At 39.9% G+C, this 21,113-nt stretch overlaps 1 protein-coding gene across 1 annotated transcript in view; it reads left to right on the top strand.

Moving 5' to 3' along the window:
* Window positions 1-19,708: 19,708 nt before the first annotated feature.
* Window positions 19,709-21,113, top strand: part of ZDHHC15 (zDHHC palmitoyltransferase 15) — a 28,315-nt gene continuing 26,910 nt past the window's right edge. The window contains exons 1-2 of the mRNA XM_075184432.1: window positions 19,709-19,902; window positions 20,649-20,675. Coding sequence (XP_075040533.1) covers window positions 19,767-19,902; window positions 20,649-20,675 — 163 coding nt within the window. The 5' untranslated portion in view covers window positions 19,709-19,766. The remainder of the gene's footprint in view (window positions 19,903-20,648; window positions 20,676-21,113) is intronic.

Raw genomic sequence — 21,113 nt, 5'->3', positions numbered from 1 at the left:
GTGGATCCAGAGTAATTAACATTGAAAGAACAATTATATAGGTAGGATGAGAACTAGGATAGGACAGTGCCTTCAAGACCTAGGGATTGTAGCATTTGTAGGAGGAGAGCGTAGTCAACAGTGTCAAATGCAGCAGAGAGATCCAGAAGAATTAGAAGAAAGTAATGGCCTTTAGTTTTTGCTGTGATAAAATCATTGACAACCTTGGTCAGCCCAGTCTCTATGGAGTGTTGAGAGCGAAAGACAGACTGAAGAGAATCCAGTAGTTTGTTTGCTGTAAGAAAGAGTGTGAGGCGAGTGTAGGCAATTCTCTTGAGAAGCTTGGAGAGGGCATGAGAGCTGATAGATGGGGTGGTAATTTGAGAGAGAGTTTGGGAAAGAATTTAGTTTTTTCAGAATAGGAGTAATCACTGCGTGCTTGAATAGTGATGAAAATATACCAGTAGAGAAAGAGAGAGAGTACAGATCAATTTGTGAGCGTATGTAGGAGTAGGAAGTAGGAAGACGAAAAGAGAGTAAAAACTTACTCTTCATCTGTGGGGTTGAATGAAGAGAGGGTGTCAGATGGTGCTACAAAGGAATTGAGCTGATTGCTTGTCGAGGGAGATCGTATCAATCTTGTTCTTGAAATAGGAAACAAGATCCTGGGCATTGATAGTAGTTGGAGGGTTTGGGGTGGGAAGGTTTAGAAGAGAATTAAATGTGTTAAAAAGGCATTTGGTATGCTATTGATGGTTACACGCCCAGAAAAATCTATCCCCACAATTGTAGAGACAATAGAAAACTTTGGATCCTTTGCAGGTTATAAAATTAACTTTCAAAAATCTGAAATACTCCCTATTTCACACACTGCAATGAACCCGGACGAAATTAGAGCTATTTCAAATTTCCGATTAGTAACACAGAAATTAAAATACTTGGGCATTTACATTCCATCATCTCTGAGTGACCTTTACAAATTCAACTATTCTCCCATTATTAAGAAAATAGAATTTATGATAGCTAATTGGAAAAAACTTCCTTTGTCGTTACTTGGTAGAAACACTGTAACGTGATTAAGTCTGTTATTTTTCCCAAATTGACATACCCGATGCAGATGCTCCCTCTCTGTCTTACAAAAACCGATGTGCAGAGATGCACCAAACTCTTTACTTCCTTTCTATGGGGAGGTAAGCGACCCAGAATTCACAATGCTAAACTTAAACAAAATAAACAAAGAGGTGGAATTGGTTTCCCGGATGTGATGGCTTTTATGCTCTCTGCTCTTTTCCGTTATGCTGTAGGTTGGTTATTGAGGCAAAATTGCTTTTTTAATCTGCCCCTAGAAAATGAACTAGTACACCCATATTCACTGGCGGTACTCCTCCACCTTCCGAAAAAATTGATACCAGAAGAAATATTGCAAAACATCTTATTTGCGGATACTTACAGGGCATAGAATATTATCACGAAACGCTTAAAACACCCTCGTTCTACTACACACTACGTTACTATTTGGGGCAATCCTGTGTTTCCTCCAGGTCTAGAAAATGCTGAATTCTCCACTTGGAGAGCCAAAGGTATCGCCTCAATAAAGGATGTATTCGACCCTGGAGGCATCCTATTCCCTTTCCAGCAGTTTAAAGAAAAATTTAACCTGCTCAATTCCCATTACATAATGACACACACAGATAACAAACTATCTCTCTCCGCAGCCAGCTCCCTAGAAGACCTTTTACATTTCTTCAAGAGACAGAAATTCCGAATTAGATTCCTCTATCAGGATCTATTACCATCAGATATTCCCAAAATTTGGACTAAGACACGTGGATCCTGGTTGAAGGAATCTCCTGAATTTAGCCCTGATATAGATCTACTCAAACATAACGAAAAAATTCTCAAATGGCTTCATTCTACAAGATTACAGGAGACCAATATAAAATTTCTTAATCGTACCTGTATATCGCAATACCAAAGGAGATGTTATGTTCCGGAGGAGTCGGGGTTTTGCCCCAAATGCAAACACGCTTGTGCATCTTTTTACCATAACATTTAGCAATGCAGAAATTCTGGAATAAAATATTAAGCTTTTTATCCTGTCTTAGATACTCCTCTCCCAAGTGATAGAAGGGCCATCTTCTTATGTCAATTTGAAAACTGGGTACATCTTATTCCATCCAGAGAATCCCAGGATGTTAAACCTTTTATCACGGTTACCATTACAATAGCTGAACTGGTAATTTTTCGACATTGGATTAAAAAATCCCCTCCATCTTTATCAGAAGTGAAAAGTGAACTCTTTAATACATTAGATTTAGATAGAAGGGCCACCTTGCCAGATATTGAGAAAGGGGTGGAAAGATTCTACAAGAAATGGGGCCCTTTTATCGACTCTCTCCCTCCTGATACCCTAGAAGGAATTTTAAAGATGTTTGAAGACACAACATGGTAGTTGCACCGTGCTTTGGGGAGCAATTGACATGGATGTGGGCAGGCCCGGCGCTCCCATTAGGCAACCTTAGGCAGTTGCCTAGGGCGCCGGGACCTGCAGGGCGCCGCTGCCGCTGACTAGATTTGAAAATCTAGTCAGCGGAGAGAAGTGGGAGATAGGTGACCCCGCCGCCGCTGTTTTTTCCATATCTGCCGCCACTGCCAATTCATTCTGATGCGCCCGGGCTGTCCGGCGCATCGCACACCTAATCACTGACGTCAGTGATCAGGTGACAGATCTATACCCGGCGGCGCCTGCTGTATTATCACACTGTCTGTCAGTGACAGACAGTGTGAATAAAGTTCTTTCCAGCCCCCCTCCTCTCCCCACCCCTCCCAGCATGCATCGCTCCGCCTCCTGTGTGAAGAAGGCGAGGAGCAGCCACAGGAAAAGAAGAGAAGAGAAGTGAAGAAAAGAAAAGAAAAGAGAAGAGAATAGGTTTGAAGAGCCCCCCTGCATCTGCAGACCAGGTAAATAAAATCTATTCATTTATTTATTGTGTTCGTCAGGGAGGCGAAATGTTGAAATTTTTGCCTAGGGCGCCGAAAACCCTAGCACCGGCCCTGGATGTGGGATGTATGGAGTTACTGATGTGGGATTTTGTGTAGAGGAGCAGCCTTCTGCACCCCCTCCCCCCCCCCCCGTTCCTTGTGCTCACCCCATCCTCATTTACATCCGATTTTTAGATCTACAACCACGTGGAGAGGATGGGGTGGTGGGTACACTTCCATCCACTGTACTATATACTTGGGAGTTGTCCACGGTCGCCTGCCTGTTGCTGTTGTTAAAGCCAGTATAATTTTGTGTTATGTACATCATTGTATTCAAATGAACACGTCCAATTCTCTTAGGTGAATTATCATTGTAATTTGTCTGATATTAGACTCACTCCTACTCGTTGGTGAAAAATAAAAACTACAACGTTTAACTTCTCAAATTGATATTTATTGTTCCTATGATGACAAGATATAGCAGATATTAAGTGAGCAGACTTTGAGATTTATTGAATGTAAACAAAATACTGTTCAACCTTTTGTAACATATCCTTGTCAGTGAATAATTAATGTTTGGATATTGTCTTCCTTACTATATCCTGTATTTGAAAAATTTCAAATACAAATTTCCCAAGGCGTTTGGGGACCATAGATGAGAGATTGGAAGCATGTTTGTTTTGCAGTGTCCAGAGCATTTCAATAGGAGTGGTAGATAGCAGTATATGTAAAGAAATATGTGAAGGGGGAAAGGAGTGTTAATGAAATCAGAAACTGAGCATAGTCTAGAGAAAACAAGATCAAGACAGTGGCCATCCTGATGAGAAGTGGATTCAATCCACTGGGAGAGGTCAAGTGTGGAGGTTAGAGAGAGCAGTTTTGAAGCAGCATTGGAACATGGAATACAAATAGGGATGTTGAATTCACCCATTATGATGGTGGGGATGTCAGAGGATAAGAAGTGAGGGAGCCATGCAGAGAAATGTTCAAGAAATTGTTGGTGTGGTCCAGGGGGGCGATAGATCAGAGCAACACTCATAGAGAATGGGTTAAAAATCCTAACAGTATATACTTCAAAAGATGTGAATGTGAGTGATGGGACATTTGGTAAAACTGTGATTGTGCACTCTGGTTAGAGAAGTAGTCCCACCACATCTCCTTGTCTGCCTCCAGGTCTGGGGGTGTGGGTGAAATGGAGGCCACTATATGAAACGGCTGCAGGTGAGGCAGTGTCTGATTGTGTGAGCCATGTTTCAGTTATTTGCAGAAGGTTGAGGTAATTTGAGAGGAAAAGGTCATGTATGGAGGTAAGTTTGTTACAGACAGAGCGTAAATTCCAAAGGGCCCAGTTAAAGGACTTGGAAGAGATGGGAGACAGGTGATGCGTTTGAGGTTTGCTGGATTTCGATAGCGTTCAGATATATGTGTGTGGGAGAAGTATGAGGGACCTGGATTAGGTAATATCTCACCAGATAATAAAAGCAGTGAGAAATATAGAAAGGAAAGATTATTGTAAGATGTGTGTCCTTTTTGTTTCTGGCGACAAGGTGAGGCTGTTACAACTATTCACTTTAAAAAGAAAAAAAGTTCATGAGTGTTAAATAGGGGTGAGTGGAGTAATGAAGGGGCAATGTGGACAGAGATGTGTGTTGCAGGAAGGGTGAAGGAAAATATAGTTCTAAAGATAATGCCATGAAAGGAGAGTAAGAAAAATATTTTTGCAAACATGAGATTTATGAGTAAAATAGTAAAATTGTGTGAATTAAAAGAATTACCTAGCTGCAATGTCCAGTTGAAAATGAGAAGTAGTGCAGAGTTAGGCTGCAGCAGATGTAGTTTATTTCTGATGTCTTCAATTGCTGTTCCCTGTTTGTTCCACTGTCTTGTTTAACTGTATTTTCTAAACACTTTGTGAGAAAAACACTTAGGGCTAGATTTACTAAGCTGCGGGTTTGAAAAAGTGGGGATGTTGCCTATAGCAACCAATCAGATTCTAGCTGTCATTTTGTAGAAGGTACTAAGTAAATGAAAGCTAGAATCTGATTGGTTGCTATAGGCAACATCCCCACTTTTTCAAACCCGCAGCTTAGTAAATCCAGCCCTTAGGGGTAAATGTATCAAGCTGAGAGTTTTCCGGCGGGTTTGAAAAACTAATCAGATTCTAGCTGTCATTTATTAAGTACATTCTACAAAATGACAGCTAGAATCTGGTTGCTATAGGCAACATCTCCACTTTTCCAACCCGTCGGGAAACTCTCAGCTTGATACATTTACCCCTTAGTGTAGAAAACACATGTCTGCCTCCCACATACGTCTCCCCCAGACTAAATGCTAACATATAGTGAGGCAGATTTTAAAGATAAACTACATGTGTGCTAATTGGTTAGCTGATCAGAGAGAAAAAAAAAAAAACAACCAACAGCTATTTGTCTTAATAGGCTAGATAACACCAGAACCATGTCATAGATTAGGCTTCAAAAATCACAAGGCCAGCACAGGTTAAAACAATATAAAAACATTATAGTTACATAGTTTTTAAAATATAAGCACAATTGCACAGATGAGAATAAGAGAGGATAAGATGAGATGTTCAGTTCTTGTACTTACCTGGGTATAGAACAGATGAACTCCCATTTTAGGTGTAAGTTCTCATTCATTTTATGGTCAATTACATTCTTAGGGTCATTATTATTATTATTATTATTATCATTTATTTGTTAGACGCCACAAGGTATCCGCAGCGCCGCACACAGTACTAACAGTAGACTATACAGGGTGAAACAATACAGAACAATGAACAAAAAGTAGCAATACTTCAGAAACTCCGGCTATTCATATGCAGTAAAGACGGAGCGGAAGAAAAGGTATGGAGACAGGAGGGGAAGGGGCCCTGCTCATACGAGCTTACATCCTAAGGGAGGGTAAACAGACCAGGCACAAGAGGAGCCAGTTGAGGCAAGAGGAGAGAAGGGAGGACGAGCAAAGGGAGGAGATGGGGGTTAAGTAGATGGTTGGTAGGCTTTGAGGAAGAGGTGAGTTTTGAGTGCACGTTTGAAGGAGCACAGAGTAGGAGAGAGACGGATGGAACAAGGGAGGTCGTTCCAGAGAAGGGGGGCTGCACGGGAAAAGTCTTGGATTCTGGAGTGGGAAGAGGTGAGAAGATCCGACTACGTCACGGTGCCTCATTTTGGAATCCGAATTAGCGCAAAAGTACCGAGACGACTCGGCTCGGTGCTCGGCTTCCCAAAGTTCGGGTAGGTTCAGTTTTCAAGAAACCGAGCCCGCCCATCTCTACATAATATTGATGAAAGCATTTGTATGATCAAAATATTACAAAATGTCCTGTCTCATCAAAAGCAAATGTGGGCAGCAAATAACAAAGACAAACGACTTTCAGTAAATTTTCAGTGTTCGGGGTGTTGGTGTATTTGCAGGAGTTGATTAGGTGGCATACCGTTTTTGTGATTTTATTATTTAGCTATTGTAATAAATAGTGACTTTTCTGCATATGCACATACTAGGTCAGGTCTGGCCAACCTATCACTCTACAGGTGCTATGAAACTGCAAACCCTTAGCATGCTTTGCCAGTAAATAGCCAGTCGATAGCTGACAGTATATGCTGGTACTTGTAGTTTCACATCACCTGGAGAGCCACAGGTTAGCCAGGCCTGCACGGGATGGTGCATAAAGCAGAATCCTGTCTATTATACATTCTGGTTAGTGTGAAATCAAAATTATGTCCAGTGCTGTGAGGCAGAAATCCTAACCACTGAGCCACTCAACATAAATATTTCTACTGTATCTGCTTGATTCCCCAGTCCAAACAGTCTAAATTCTCTTACTAAATTCCCCACAGAGACTAGGATTAATTTTGTCAGCAACCAATTAACCTATTAGTATTTTTGTGGGATATCTTACCGCTTACTTCTAAGGTCAAGTACAATCCTTTCTGTAGATCGGTCAAGATGAGAGAAGCATTTATTGTTAATCAAATGACTCATGACTCTGAAGTCAATATATTATGAATGCTTTAATGAAGCACTCTCAATAGTGTCAAATTCAATCTAATGTATCATCCTCTTTTATAGTATTTTTTATTTCTTTTAAATAGTTTGTTTCTTCACTAGCTTTCACAGGTGACCAAATATTTTGCACACAAAACATTCACGTGTTGAAGTCTTGCATGCAAAGTTTCATATGTGTTATTTTAAAAAAATTAAACCTGGTTTTTCTAGGGTGCCATGACCCCTATAAATCCTCCCAATCATCCAATTGAAGATCAATAAAGTCCTCTCCTGTTATTTTTCACATATCCGTACTTGTGTGGAATAAAATTTGCTATATCCATTCCTTTGTAGTGTCTGGAGTTGTCGCACCAGTACTTATTATTAAGAGACTGTAGCTCAAAATAGTCAATTGTTCAATATAGTCAGTAAAAGTTATCTAATTTACTTTTATATAATAGATATTTGTCAGATTATTTGAGGTGCTACTATCAAGTTAAATTGAATATAAACGTTTGTTTGATGAAATCTCATAGATGCCTGATTCATTAGCGGACATACACTCTGCGCAACTTGCGCATCGTATGATACGCAAATAAAGAAGGAAGGTACTCACAGATTCATTAAGAAACGAATCTACAAATACGTTCCAAAATGAATCGGCTTGTAAGTTGTTTACACAATATTTTGTTTTTTAATTAATAGAGTATTTTAAAAGAGTTTACTTTGTAGGGCAGATGATTTTAAATCATCTACCTGGGTTTCGGTTCTATTTGGATCACACTATCATGTAGGTGACCAGTAAAGAGTTTGTCTTTTTTGCCCTTAAATATTATGTTTAAACTTGTGTCTGTGTTGTATTTAAATGTGTCTTGGGGACATTACAGCCATGGAATGCTTGTGCTTTTAGTAATACTGATACTTATTTAGTTAATGGTAGCCTGGCCATCCTGGGACCTGTAGTGCACAAATTACTTTTTCATGTATTTCATGTACTTTAATCCCACCTTAAAAATAGGTATTATACCATAATATAAAACAAAATACATAATACCATAAGACCAAACATACCTTGCCCCAAATTATGTTTTAAAGGGGGGTGGGGGAAGTCCAAAAAATTTAATTTGTGTGGAGTTACAACAGACACAAGCAGCTTACCAAAAATAGGACATCCAAACAATTTCAAAATATAAACAGATAAGAGATACACAGCCAAACCACCAAAAAAATAAACGCAATTAAACATTTAAAAAGTATTCAACGTGCACATAACAACATGCATAAGACAGAGTAAACCTCTCAAGAACAAAAAAGAGGAAAATAAATTACTATGCTAACTGGTACATACAATCTTTCACAAAAACCAACCAGTTTAATCTCCCAAAATTTGAAAATGTACAACAACCATGGGTTTAATAATAAAATAAAACAAATATTATAATAATGGTTTGTTATGAGAAAAGTGTATGCAGGTGTATGGTCAGCATATTTAATATGTGATCAGGGTGCGAGAGCTTTTTGTAATAATTAATCTTTTTAATATTCTTCTGCTTATTCCGTGCTGCTGCTATAGCTTTTTGAACTTGGATATGACTCCAATCTTGTGAATGTCTTACGCATGGCTTTATTTGAATCGCTGCGTAAAACAGAGTATTTTTCTTACGTATCCTGATGTAAACGCCTGCTTTGAGTAGTTCACAGAGGTGTCCGCCCATTACACCTAAGTGGTGTTTGCGCATATAGACGCTGTTACTTTGACTACTTATTTGTTCTCAGGTCACTGTTTTGCGTACTTAACTCCCGATTCTGGGCGTGCACAGTGTGGATTTGCACACAATACGTACAAAATCGGCAGAAACGTTCTTTGATGAATCAGGCCTATAGTATCTTTCAACTTAAAGATTGTACTTCCCATTTATTTTAAAATATAACCTTTATTGCTTATAATTAAAATATTAATCATAAAGTCAGCAAAATAATAACAAAATTGAAAATTGGGAAATAATGTGATGTTTTAAAACTACTAAGCGTACCCTTAATCCCTTTATTAACTATCATATAGTTCCAACTATAAATAATGAAGGTTAAATTTTGACTTAACGTAATTCAGCATTTATGTGCTGGTTAGATTGTTTTAGGGCTGTTTAGACTATTTTGTAAAAATGAGTCAATATTATCCCCTCATTTTCATAATATTTCTGAAAATGGACACATTTGAGTGGAGATAGATTTTCTCTTTGGGTCCAAGCAGATCATACAGGTAGATGCTGTTAGTTTCAACTATTATTCTATATCAGTTAAAACAGGAATTAATTTCTTAAAGCTATAAATAATTTTTCTATTATTGCACTTATTCATTCGTGTTAGTGAGTAATTATGAATTGCTATCTGTCTTAGATAGTTCCACTAGATCTCAGGGGTAATAGGAGCTCCTGTATCAGGTTTAAACCTATTGTTATTTTTAATCCCAGAGTTTCATTGTCTTAGTGGAAATAGATTTATCATATCAAATTCGGATTAGGTAAACTCAACAAATGCCAACTCGCATTTCGTTGAGATAGCTTCTTCAAAGCAAGAAAGGGATTAAAGGTTAATAAAGGGATTAAAAGTACGCTCACACACAACATGTCCGACACACCTAATATAAATTACGACTAGAGAAAATGTCCCCAGTGGAATTCTTGTCACTTAAAATGGCCACAGTCAGATTGATGGTTTTACGGCGGCAATGCCAGGATCCGTTGCCTGTATAATCTAATTTAACGGTTAGGGTTAGGGTTAGGTTTAGGGTTAGAATTAGGGTAATAGCTAGGATTAGGGGTACCAGAATATACAGGCACCGGGTCCTGGCATTGCACCCTTAAAACCGGCAATCTGACTGTGGCCATTTTAAGTGACGAGAATCCCACTGGTGGCATTTTCTCCAGTCGCAAATTATATCAGGCATGTGGGACATGTTTTCAGTCTGTTTTATGGTAAGTCTGTATTTCCTCCATGTTGGGCTTACAGTAATTGGCATTTTTTGGTCGCTATACCTAGTGTCGGAATTATGTGCATCAGAAAAACATACCCCACCCAACAAAAGGCTGACACCTGGGCACCATCTTTTTTTATTGTGTCGTTGACTTAATTTATAGTACAATACCTTTAAGGGGTGATGCATAGCCTCTCTCTGTTCCTGAAATCCAAACTGTCAGAATACATTAAGCAGAACATGGAAAGGGATTAGGTTCAATTTCAATTTCTACCAGGGCCCTATCTGTGTAGAGTTTGTATGTTGGAAAGGGGATTCCTCTGCAAATCTAATTCATGCTTGTAATGGGATCATCTTTGTGAAGAAAAATACTTTTTACTGACACCCTGCATTGGCTACAGTGGATTAAACAAAACTACCCTAAAAATGTTCCCCTTTCCATTTGTGAAGCCACAATCTTTAACTCTAATGATCTTCAATATAGACGTCCCTCAGTGTAGTGAAACAGAAAGAAGAAGATAATTACAATAGCGTGCTCTATTTTAAAACATATCAGGCTTGATTCATCAAGGCACCCATTCTGAGCGCAACGTACATTTGCTTAAAAAAGCACATAAATTGGCCCTGTGTACCCTCGAATTCAACAAGGATCTGAAAAAGCGTGCACTGGTGAATTTGGGTGTAGATCTGCTGTGCTCTACTACACAAGACACTGCAGGATACATCCAAGATCTATGTGGATTATAAAGGATGCACAGAAGAAAAAAATATAAGGAATTAATGTTACCTGTTAATAATATAAGCATTAATGATAAAACAGTTTTAAAAAGAAGTGCTTTTTTGTTCTCACCCACCACCCCCTCATACAATAGATTTATTAGGATGTTCTTAATGTCTACTGAACATCCAATACACTTTTACAGTTGCTCCTGATTGCAAACACATGTTATAGCATGCATAAGAGACCACCACTCAGAACTTAGACTAGCCCTATAGCTGGAGCAGGAGATATGGCAGAAAAACGCTTGAGTGTGGCACGCCCATACTGTAAATTGACTGTGGCCAAATGCCCCATCTCTGCCCCGCTCACTCCCGGAAATTGAGGGCTATTGTAAGTGTCCTTTGCACTTGAAAATGTATCGAACATGGCTGTGTTTGCTGGCGTATGATCTGGTACTGGCCATGCACAAAGTGATTTTGCAATGGCTTTACAGGTAAGTTTTGCCTTTAAAGACATCGCCATTTTAGATTTGCCCTGCAAAGTTGTCAAATATTGGTGAAAAAAATGCTATTTAATACACTTACCCCCTATTGCTTTCAGCACAGGGCTGGGTACCCCTAGGGTAAAGGGGGTGAGCTGCATTTTTTTTGTGGACTCCATCTCCCTAGGGATTCCAAACTGAACAGCCTGGGGCTGGCTGTCATTATGGCAAGGGGACCCTGTGCTGTGGGTTCCACTGCCATAGTGCCACCAATCCCGGCTGGCACAACCTAGTTCTGGTTTTAGTAAAATCGAGGGGACCCCACACATTTTGTCCCCACTGATTTTGCTAGTAGCACCACTAGGCTTACAGTACTCTGGATAATCTGATTGGGGGGGGACACTCTTTTTTTATTTGTTTTAACCCTTTGTGTGCTGGTGGCTTGCGGTACTGAGGCACGGAGTCTAACTAGCATCCCGGTCTTCACCAAGAACTGCTGCAAGGTGGTGTGGTCTTTGCTGCTGAGAACTCGCAGTTTGCGGCCCACAGAAATGCCTTCTAGCGTGATGGCTAAGATGGTCACTTGAGCAGAGGAATAGATAGCTGTCAGGCGCAGTCCCTGTGTCTTCTCTCCTACACAGGGACGGGCGCCTGTTACCGTCATTCTCTCAACCAGACGCACTTCCTCCTCTGCCTTGCTGACCTGTTCGGCACATGCGCGTCCCATTGCCAAGCAACGGGAAGCTACTCTGGGTCCACCGTCGGTAATCAGGCCCTTTCTGCTCCTATATAAATCTGGGCTCAGGCACCAGACAGGTGCCAAAGTATTGGGCCCCCCTGCTCCAGCGCTTACAGTGTTCTCCCTGCATTCTGACTGACTCCTGTGTTTGACCCGGCTATTGTTCCTGACGTGCTTGTGTTTGCTCCTCTTGCTTGATCCTGATTCCAGTGTTTGACCTGGATTGTTTGACTAAGTTTATGGATTCTCCCTTGGTACCTCCATTGCCTGTGTGGTTTGATTCGAATTGCCTGACAAATCTTCAATCTACGCTTCGCTGACTACTCACTCTGAGGACCGCGACCTGCTTGTTTTCTGCAGCTAAGTCCAAACTCCCTTGCGGGGGTCCCTGGTGAAGACCTGGGGCACGTTAGACTCCACACCTGTTTGCTGAGTAGCTCTAAAGTCAGCAAGCAACCCCTCCAGCTTCCTAAGTATGTGACAATAGCGTAGTCAGCAATATGTGGTCTGGTACACAAGCGGGCAATGAGGTACAGAACGGGTTAAGGTAAGTGTAGTCAACAGTTCAAGGTCAGTAACATGAGAAGTGAGTGGAGTAGCATGAGTAGAGGTACCAGACGAGGAGAAATTTATAATCCAAAGGGAGTCAGACGCTAGGGTGAATAACCTGTTGCTCTGACACAAAACCAGTGTTCAGAGCCTGTTTAAATTCTAAAGCTGGTTTGAAATCCCCACCTAGGAAGAGCAGTACCTGGACCCACAGGTAAGTAACAGCCCTGACAATATCCTACCTCCCCCAGGGTGGACTCTTGACACCATAAAAGATTTATCAGAAAATTTTCAACGAAAGAAACTTAAAATGAGGAAAACATGTGCATCATCTGCTTTAACACAGAAGCATTTTTCTGGGTCATATTCTTTCCAGTCAATAAGATACTAATAGGTACCTCTTGAAATTCGAGAATTTATTTCTCTGCACACTCTTGCTGATCTTGTACTAAAACAGAGAAAGGTGGATTACTGTGGGTAGAAAAAATATTAATAACCAGAGATTTCATGAGAGAAATATGAAAAACATTAGGCACCCTCAAGGTTGAGGGTAGTTTCATCGAACACCCACTGGGTTGATGACCTACAAGATTTTAAAGGAAAATGGGGTGTGAATTACATAGAAGGAACTCAAAAGCTGTTAGGAACCCGTCCAGCCAGTACAGCAAAACCCGGAGTCTGCTCTGAAGTCTGGTGTTTACATTGCAGCTGTGTTTGAGCAATAGTTATTCATATTCAGACTGACTCCCTGTTATGTTGTATTGCTGCTGACCTTGGCTTTTCTTGTGATTTTTTCTTGGATAGTGCTTCTGCCTGTTAACCCCTCGTGTACCAGTCCTTGCTTGTTTTGACCACTCTCTCTCTGATCCTTATTTTGTACTGCACTATTGCCTATGTACCAGATCCCGCACTGTTATTGGACTTACCTTCTGCATACTGATTTTGTACCGCACTACCACCAGTGTACCAGTCCTTGGCTAGCTAACCTCTCTCCACTGTGTTATTCCAAGTGGCTGATCAGAGGACCGTGACCTGCATGCTCCCGGCTGCAAAAGTACATCCTGCCTTGCTGGGTTCTCGGTGAAGGCTAACACATATTTCCATCACCCCAAGGCTCTCGTGGTTACAGACAATGAGACAATCATTACAATTTGTCCGCTTCTAGGAAGAAGGGACGGAAATCCATAGGCTGTTGTAACACAGGAGGCAAAGAAAAGCCAGCTTTTAGACATTTGAATGCTTCTACTGTGGCTAGAGGCCATTCCTTGGAATCAACATGTTTTTGTGTGAGTACAGTAATGAGATCGACCAAAGAAGAAAATCCTTGATAAATTGTCGATAATAATTGGCAAAGCCTAAAAAATGCAGGGTAGCCTGAAGTCCAGAGGGCAGAGGCCAGTCAGAGACAGCCTTAAGTTTCTTTCGGTCCATTTGAAGTCAGGAACCCGATTCATTGTAACTAAGAAAAGGCAGTTGGGAATTTTCAAACAGATATTTCTTCAGTTTACAATATAAATGATGATGGCTGAGGACAAGGACTTGAACTACATATTCTCAGTGAGTGGGACAAACTTGGGAAAAGATGAGGATTTTGTCCAAATACACCACCACAAACTGGTAAAATACATCATGAAAGATCTCATTAACAAGGTTTTGGAAGACTTCTGGGGCATTACACAATTCAAAGGGCATGACCAAATACTCAAAGTGACCATCTCTAGTATTGAAGGCAGTGTTCCATTTGTCACTTTCTCTGATGCGAATAAGATCCAGTTTAGAAAAAACAGTTGCTCTATTTATCCTGTCATAGAGTTTCTAAATTAATGGTAGGGAATACCTGTTTTTCATTGTGATAACACTAAGGGCTAGATTTACTAACCTGCGGGTTTGAAAAAGTGGGGATGTTGCCTATAGCAACCAATCAGATTCTAGCTTTCATTTATTTTGTACCTTCTACAAAATGACAGCTAGAATCTGATCGTTTGCCATAGGCAACATCCCCACTTTTTCAAACCCGCAGCTTAGTAAATCTAGCCCTAAGACTTAACATAATATAACCCTGCTCCAGCGGGGGGAAGAAGATTTCCTGATAAACCTACGACTACGATATTTTCTTCAATGTATTGAATATAGCCTGTGTCTCTAGAATAGACAAAGGGGATAATCGACCATGAGGTGGCGTTTCATAAGAAAAGTAAAGGAAAGAAATGGGTGCTATATACCACTCAATTAAACAGCATAATGTCTGTTCTGCAGCTCCCTATACAAGGGTCTGAAACCTGCAAAAACATCAGCGAACATAAAGAAAGTAGTGAGTGCTGTATACAAATATATTAACACAAATTTATTAAAACACATTCAAAACCAATTAATCTTGCTGCATAAACCTGTTTATGAGTTAATATCCTCACTTATATATAAATATTGGTAGAGTAACAGATCATAAGAGAGCTGTCCAAAAACCAGCATAAGTAGCATAATTAAAACACATGTGCGCAATCAATAAATCTCACATATAAATAATTCACAACCCTATTAGATGGGAATTATTAGCTGTGGAGTGATACTGGGGACTGCCATGGGAACTTGGTTCCACCTTTTCTTTTCATACATGCATGTTGTTGCTAATTGAGGGAGAAGGAGGAGTCATATAGGAACAACTGACACATATCAAACTACATGTGGAACGCAGGATAGGCTTTGGACTTATTACCCTGTGGTAGTATTTCATCCTAATTATGTGAACATTGGCAATTTTCTATTTTAAGCATTGATGGATTTATTATACAAGTGTATTAATTTTGTATGTACATAGTGAAACATGTGATCATGCGATAATGCAATTATGTGATTATTTCTTTATCACATGATATACAACCACACTTTTTACCCTTTCTTATGCCTTCCATACCCCATTTGCGCCTAATCCTATCTACTGCCTTTGGTATTTTGCTTTGGAGACAATCAGGTATCGCCCCTTATTAGGATAGTGACAGCATCCGGCACCCTTTCCTTAAATTCCCCTAGGGAGAGCTAGTTGATTATTTTTCTTTCTTCTTTCACAGGTTCTTTATTAATCTCCTCTCACATTCCTCTGGAGAGAGACAGGATTGGCCCAACTGCATTGGTTCTTCAGTAGGCGTAACAGAGTTTGAAAGCAGGGAGTCAGACGAATGGCAAGTGGGCGAGACTGTTCGCGTTCTTGGGTTCATTCCCGAAAACCGATATATACTCTGTTAGAGTGCTATGAGATCATCCAATGTTAAGGAAAGTTCCTGAGATGCCAACTCGTCCTTAATACGATCCGAGAATTGTTGCCAAAAGGTTGCTATTAAGGTTTCATTATTCCACAAGACCTCAAATGCAAAATTGGACCACATACCTGCCAAGTGATGGGGTTCCCAGGCAGAGAAGCAGAATACCAGAAATGGCACTAGAGATTCTTCTGTATTCATGAATCCAGGAAGGTAGAGCAATTATGCAACAGAGAATTGTTGTGCTCTCATAAGGGAGAAGCCCACGCAAATGCCTGTCCATAGAGAAGAGATATGATATAAGACACCTTGACTTTTTCAGAAGGGAAGTTCCCATGCAGCAATTCGAATTGGATAGCGCACTGGTTTAGGAATTCTCGTCATGCATTGAATTTTGGGAGGTTAGTAATACGAAGCTGGGACAATACCATGGAAGTAATCTCGGGATCTTGTTATGGCGTGGAGGACCCCTGCATGGCCAAAGTGTTCTGGAGTGTATCGAGAAGGATAGATAGACCTTGCAGTAATTGCATTCGCTGTTCCTGATTCTTCTCCTGCTTATTGTTCCAGGAGATCTTGAGGATAAGATTTACTGGATGCGCCCATCTTAAAACTGTTACACCTGATGTAGATGTATAATAGAACTGCTGTCAGCCAAAGTTAGCCCTGTGGAACTGAAGTGCTGAGTCTAACGAGCTCCTTAGTCTTCACCAAAAACTGCCGAAAGGTGATGTGGACTTTGCTGCAGAGAACTTGCAGGTTGTGACACCCAGAACTGCCCTCTGGTGCGATGGCTAAGAGGGTTGTTGGAGCGGAGGGATAGAAAGCTAAGTCAGCAATATGAGGTCTGGTACACGAGTGGGCAATGAAGTACAGAAGGAGGTCTGGTAAATGCAGTCTACAATCCAAAGTCAGTAACACTAGCGGGCAGTAGAGGTACCAGAAAATAATTACCAAAAGTGTGATCAGGAAGCAAGCCGATGACAAACACAGGGAGAGAAGGAATCGTCCAAGAAGGTTACAATCCAAAAGGAGCCAGATGCTAGGGTGAATAACCTGTTGCTCTGACACTGAACCAGTGTTTAGAGCCTGTTTAAATACTATGGGAGGTATGAATTCCTCACCTAGCGGTCACATGACCACAGAATCAAATCTGGTAGATGCTTGCCCTGATTACAGCTGGTGCGAGCAGAAGAACATTGCGGGAGAGAGAGGGACAGCGGCTCCCAGACCTGCCGCAGTTAAGTAACAACCCTGACATTATCTCGGCTTTGCCTCCTTGCTAAAGACTATAATCTCTCATGAACAGGGACCTCTCTTCCTAGAAGTTCCACTGAATCCCAGCATGTTTAGACTGTGTACTTGGATTCCTTGACACCCTCTGACTCAGGTGCTGGACATTCATTAGCATTGTGAGGGCTAGATTAATTGGTTGTTTTTGAATGGTTCTGGTGAGTTTATTAGCCTCTCAGTGATATTCATTCATTGCTGGTTATAGTGTTTGCTACTTTGGTGTTCCGGCTCTGCATTATTCTAGTCTTCTCGTGTTTTGACCCTACTAGTTCTACAATTGTTCTGCCTGAATCGAGCTCTGCTTGTTTAACGTTTACTCTTGGATACTGTCTATGCTGACCTCAGCTTGATCTTCTGGTTTGCTACCCACCTTGACTTCAGTCTGTCATGGTTATTCTTGTTTGCCATTTATACTGTCTTAACTTTTGTTACAGGTACAATTTGCACTGACCAGATTGTTATTTATTCTTGCAACTTGCTGTCGCTGACTTCAGATTTTTACATAAATTATGCCACCTGTACTGACTTGTTACAGATTTTCCTGCCTATTACTTACACTGACTTCTGTTTGGTTATATCTTGGTTTTCTTGATATGTGTATTGTATTGCAGGTTTCTAGTCTGCTGTTTAGTAATTACAAGGGTTTAGTCTTCTATATTTTCTTGTATACGCCAGCATTTAGATATAAACCTATACAATTGCACAAGACCTGGAGACAACTGAGTGCATGTGAGCATATCTAGCTCTTTGGGACACAGGGGTTACTATAGGTGAAGACTGGAACTTCAGTTCTATAGGTTTATGTAATAGATGTTGGCATATGTTACATTACCTTGGTAGCACCTGTTTTACTTTATGTTCATGTTGAATTTGTACTATTTTACTGTACTCATATGCACTTGCTCCGTTTTTATGCTCATGTTTTATTTATATGATTTACATTGCTGTCTGTCCTGTACTGTTGAATCTGTGGTGCCTTATAAATAAAAGATGATGATGATAAAATCTGAAAAGTGCTTGGGCAATATAAAATGTAAATTGGGACTTGTCTGACATGTCACTGTATAAACTGAATTGTGCAACGTGAATTAACAATGGGAGGAGAAAGACAGCAAAATACACTTCAGCAGCCAACAGGTGATATAAGTCAGATGCTGTTGTTACAGTACTATAATTAGCAGTGCATCCATTTATTGAGTTATAAATGGTAAACACAATTATTGTTCACATCATGGACTGATTATCCAGTAGGCTGACTAAACTGCAGCCTAGGTAAAGGCTGAAGATAACACAGGTCAAAACTCATTTAATAGAGTGATTTTGGGGTAACTTTGTGGTGCTGATTACGAATATGACATCGATTTTGTTAGATTGGCTCTAATTTTTTAGATAATTAGTACCCAATTGAAAAACATAAAAAAAATGTAATGGTCAGGGAGAACCTACTTACAAATCACAATGCAATTGTCTCAAATTATAAAAAAAGTAAACACATGAAATTCATAATGGCATTTTATTCATAATAATAACAGATAAACATAGTAAGCTGATTCAGATGATTACAATTAACGCATAGTAAAACACTGTTAGTACGTTTTTCTTTTATGTGGGTTATCAGGATAATCATGTTGGAGACTCTAGCATTAGTCAGCCATCATTGTCTTTCCCATGTGCCGTGATACTTTCCCTTCATCACCTTTATATCTTGATTAAATCTCTCCCCTTGTTCCTCACTAAAATCACCAGTTATTCGAAAATCTGTGCAAGTGGCTATGGCTCATATTCGTATCCAAATTTGTAATGTTTGTGAGCATGTTTTGCACCTGTTCTTCATAATTGTCTGCTTTGCGGTTACCCAAGATGTTATTGACAACTGAGACATAACTGCACCAGCCAGAAGCTGCAACACCATTCATAAATATTTTGAAATTAGAATCCTTGACAAGTTGATGAATTTGAGGGCCATTAAAGATTTTAGCATTTAATTTTTTCATACTCAGTCCAGGGAACGATCTACAAATGTATTTAAAGCAATCGCCTTTGGCCTTAGCATTAGTCCCAGCTTGCTATGGAGTGGTGGGAGAATGATTTTTCCCTGTCAACCAATGGCTTGTTAATGATGCTCGCTGCACCTACCTGAATTTAATGAATGCGAAATGAGTGACAAGATTATGATAATAATTTTTAAACGCCAAGTGGAGACTAGTTTAAAAACCACTGGATCATATACATGGGGGGGGAATAAAGATGGATGTTTTTACCTACCGAAAATTAGCTTGGCATGAAAGAGGGGGTATTATAAATGTAATAGCCTAGGGCAGCCTGAACCCTTAACCTAGCCCTGGTTAACATAAACTAACATAAACTATTATAAACAATATCACTAATAAAAGACATGCATGCCACTCGGGCAGTAGATCACTGTATTTGTAGCATATTTTAAATACTGTCCACCAGCGGTTCTTGCTTTGATAAATTAAATATGCTTCATAAATAGGGCGCTATATCTCATTCGGAAACAATTTAAAAATAAATTGAATTGTGTTCTATTTTTTTACACCATATATGACAGTTTTAAACGTACCCTACTGCTTGCATACAGGCAAAGGCGCTTATTTCTACTTTGTACGTAGCCGATAGTAACTAGTTTTATTTCACACATACACTCCACGCCTCCAGCAGAGGACGTCTCATGGCGATTTAACCAGCGACGCATGCGTAGTAAACTGACATAATCGAATGCCGATCAGGTAGTCCTAAGGAAAGGAGCTCCGATTAGAAAGAGCAGGATGCAGATTGGCTGCAGGATGGCTCTGTCCACGGGGTTAAGGTGCTGCCAGCGGCTGTTATCATGGGTGCCAGTTGTCGTCATAGCCCTGGTGGTCCTCTGGTCGTACTATGCATATGTATGGGAGCTGTGCTTAGGTAGGAAGCGGCGGCATAGATGTCGGAGAGCGTTAAAGTGCCAGCTCTCTTCCTATGTATTCAGGAATGTTTTCTGTATAGTAAACACACTACCCGGTGTATGAGGAAGTGTCAGTTCCGCCTCTGTATAACAACCTATGTATAGTATAGTCTGTGTATGCCTTGTATTCCGATTTACGAGGCTGCTTATTTTTGGTTATGTTGGTAATTGATTATGTAGATAATGTGGGTAGGCTGATGTCTAGTCTGTATAGTGGTAGGGTTAGAAAAGTGCTGCCTGAATATTTACATATAGCCTAGATTGTATAGTAAAAGCCTGTGTATTCATTGTTGCGTTCTGTAGTACAGTAAGGCCTTCAGATAAGTAACATCAAAGACTTTCTTAATTTAATAATTTATCATATTGGTTATTTTTATATATCACCATTTTGTGTTTTAAAACATGCTACATTTCATTAGTAATTTCAGAGTATATATCTATCGTCTTTCAAAATGACCTAGAAATAAGCTTCGATAACTGAGCTAGAAGCAAATAAAGGCCTTGGAGTCTACTGCAGACAACATGACAACCCAGTTACTAAAGTGTAGAATGTGTACAGTACAAATAATAGCAGGAGTGTATAGGTGACCTGTACTAAGCCAGTATATATTTATTTAGATAATTTGTGGATTTGCTTAAAATTGTATTGTTGATTACTAGGCCAGCATAATTTAGTAATCTGCTTCTATCGTTGTTTATTTTGTAGTGACTGTAGAAAATACTTTGGAAAAAGGTAAGAAAGCCATTCATCGTTTGCATGTTTTTATTTGTGTTTGTATTCTTATATTGGAATCTGTGACTGTTGGCTTTTGTGCTTTAGGAACATCCTCCTAAAACTTATATATTTTTTTTGCATCAATATTTTTATTGAACATTTTCAAAGATATATGGGGAAGAGAAAAATACAAACAAAGGAAAACACATAGGGGATCCCTGCGCAGGGGGAAAGGAATCACTCGATTAAAATAAGGCACACTATATAAACAATGTACATTTAACATTTACTGATAAAAGAAAAAGAAAAAAATGATACAGCAAGACATATCAACCCTTCATTTTGACCAACCTAAGATGTTTCTACCATGGCTGAGGGGATTCTATAAGGGCCGCTGGAGAATGAGCTGCTGGGAAGACGGGAGTATCTTGAGGAGCCCCAGGGCCATCTGTGATG

This window comes from Mixophyes fleayi, chromosome 9 (assembly GCF_038048845.1).
Source record: "Mixophyes fleayi isolate aMixFle1 chromosome 9, aMixFle1.hap1, whole genome shotgun sequence".
NCBI lineage: Eukaryota > Metazoa > Chordata > Amphibia > Anura > Limnodynastidae > Mixophyes > Mixophyes fleayi.
The sequence above is the reverse complement of the archived record's forward strand: the minus strand, read 5'-3'. Positions and strand labels throughout refer to the sequence as shown.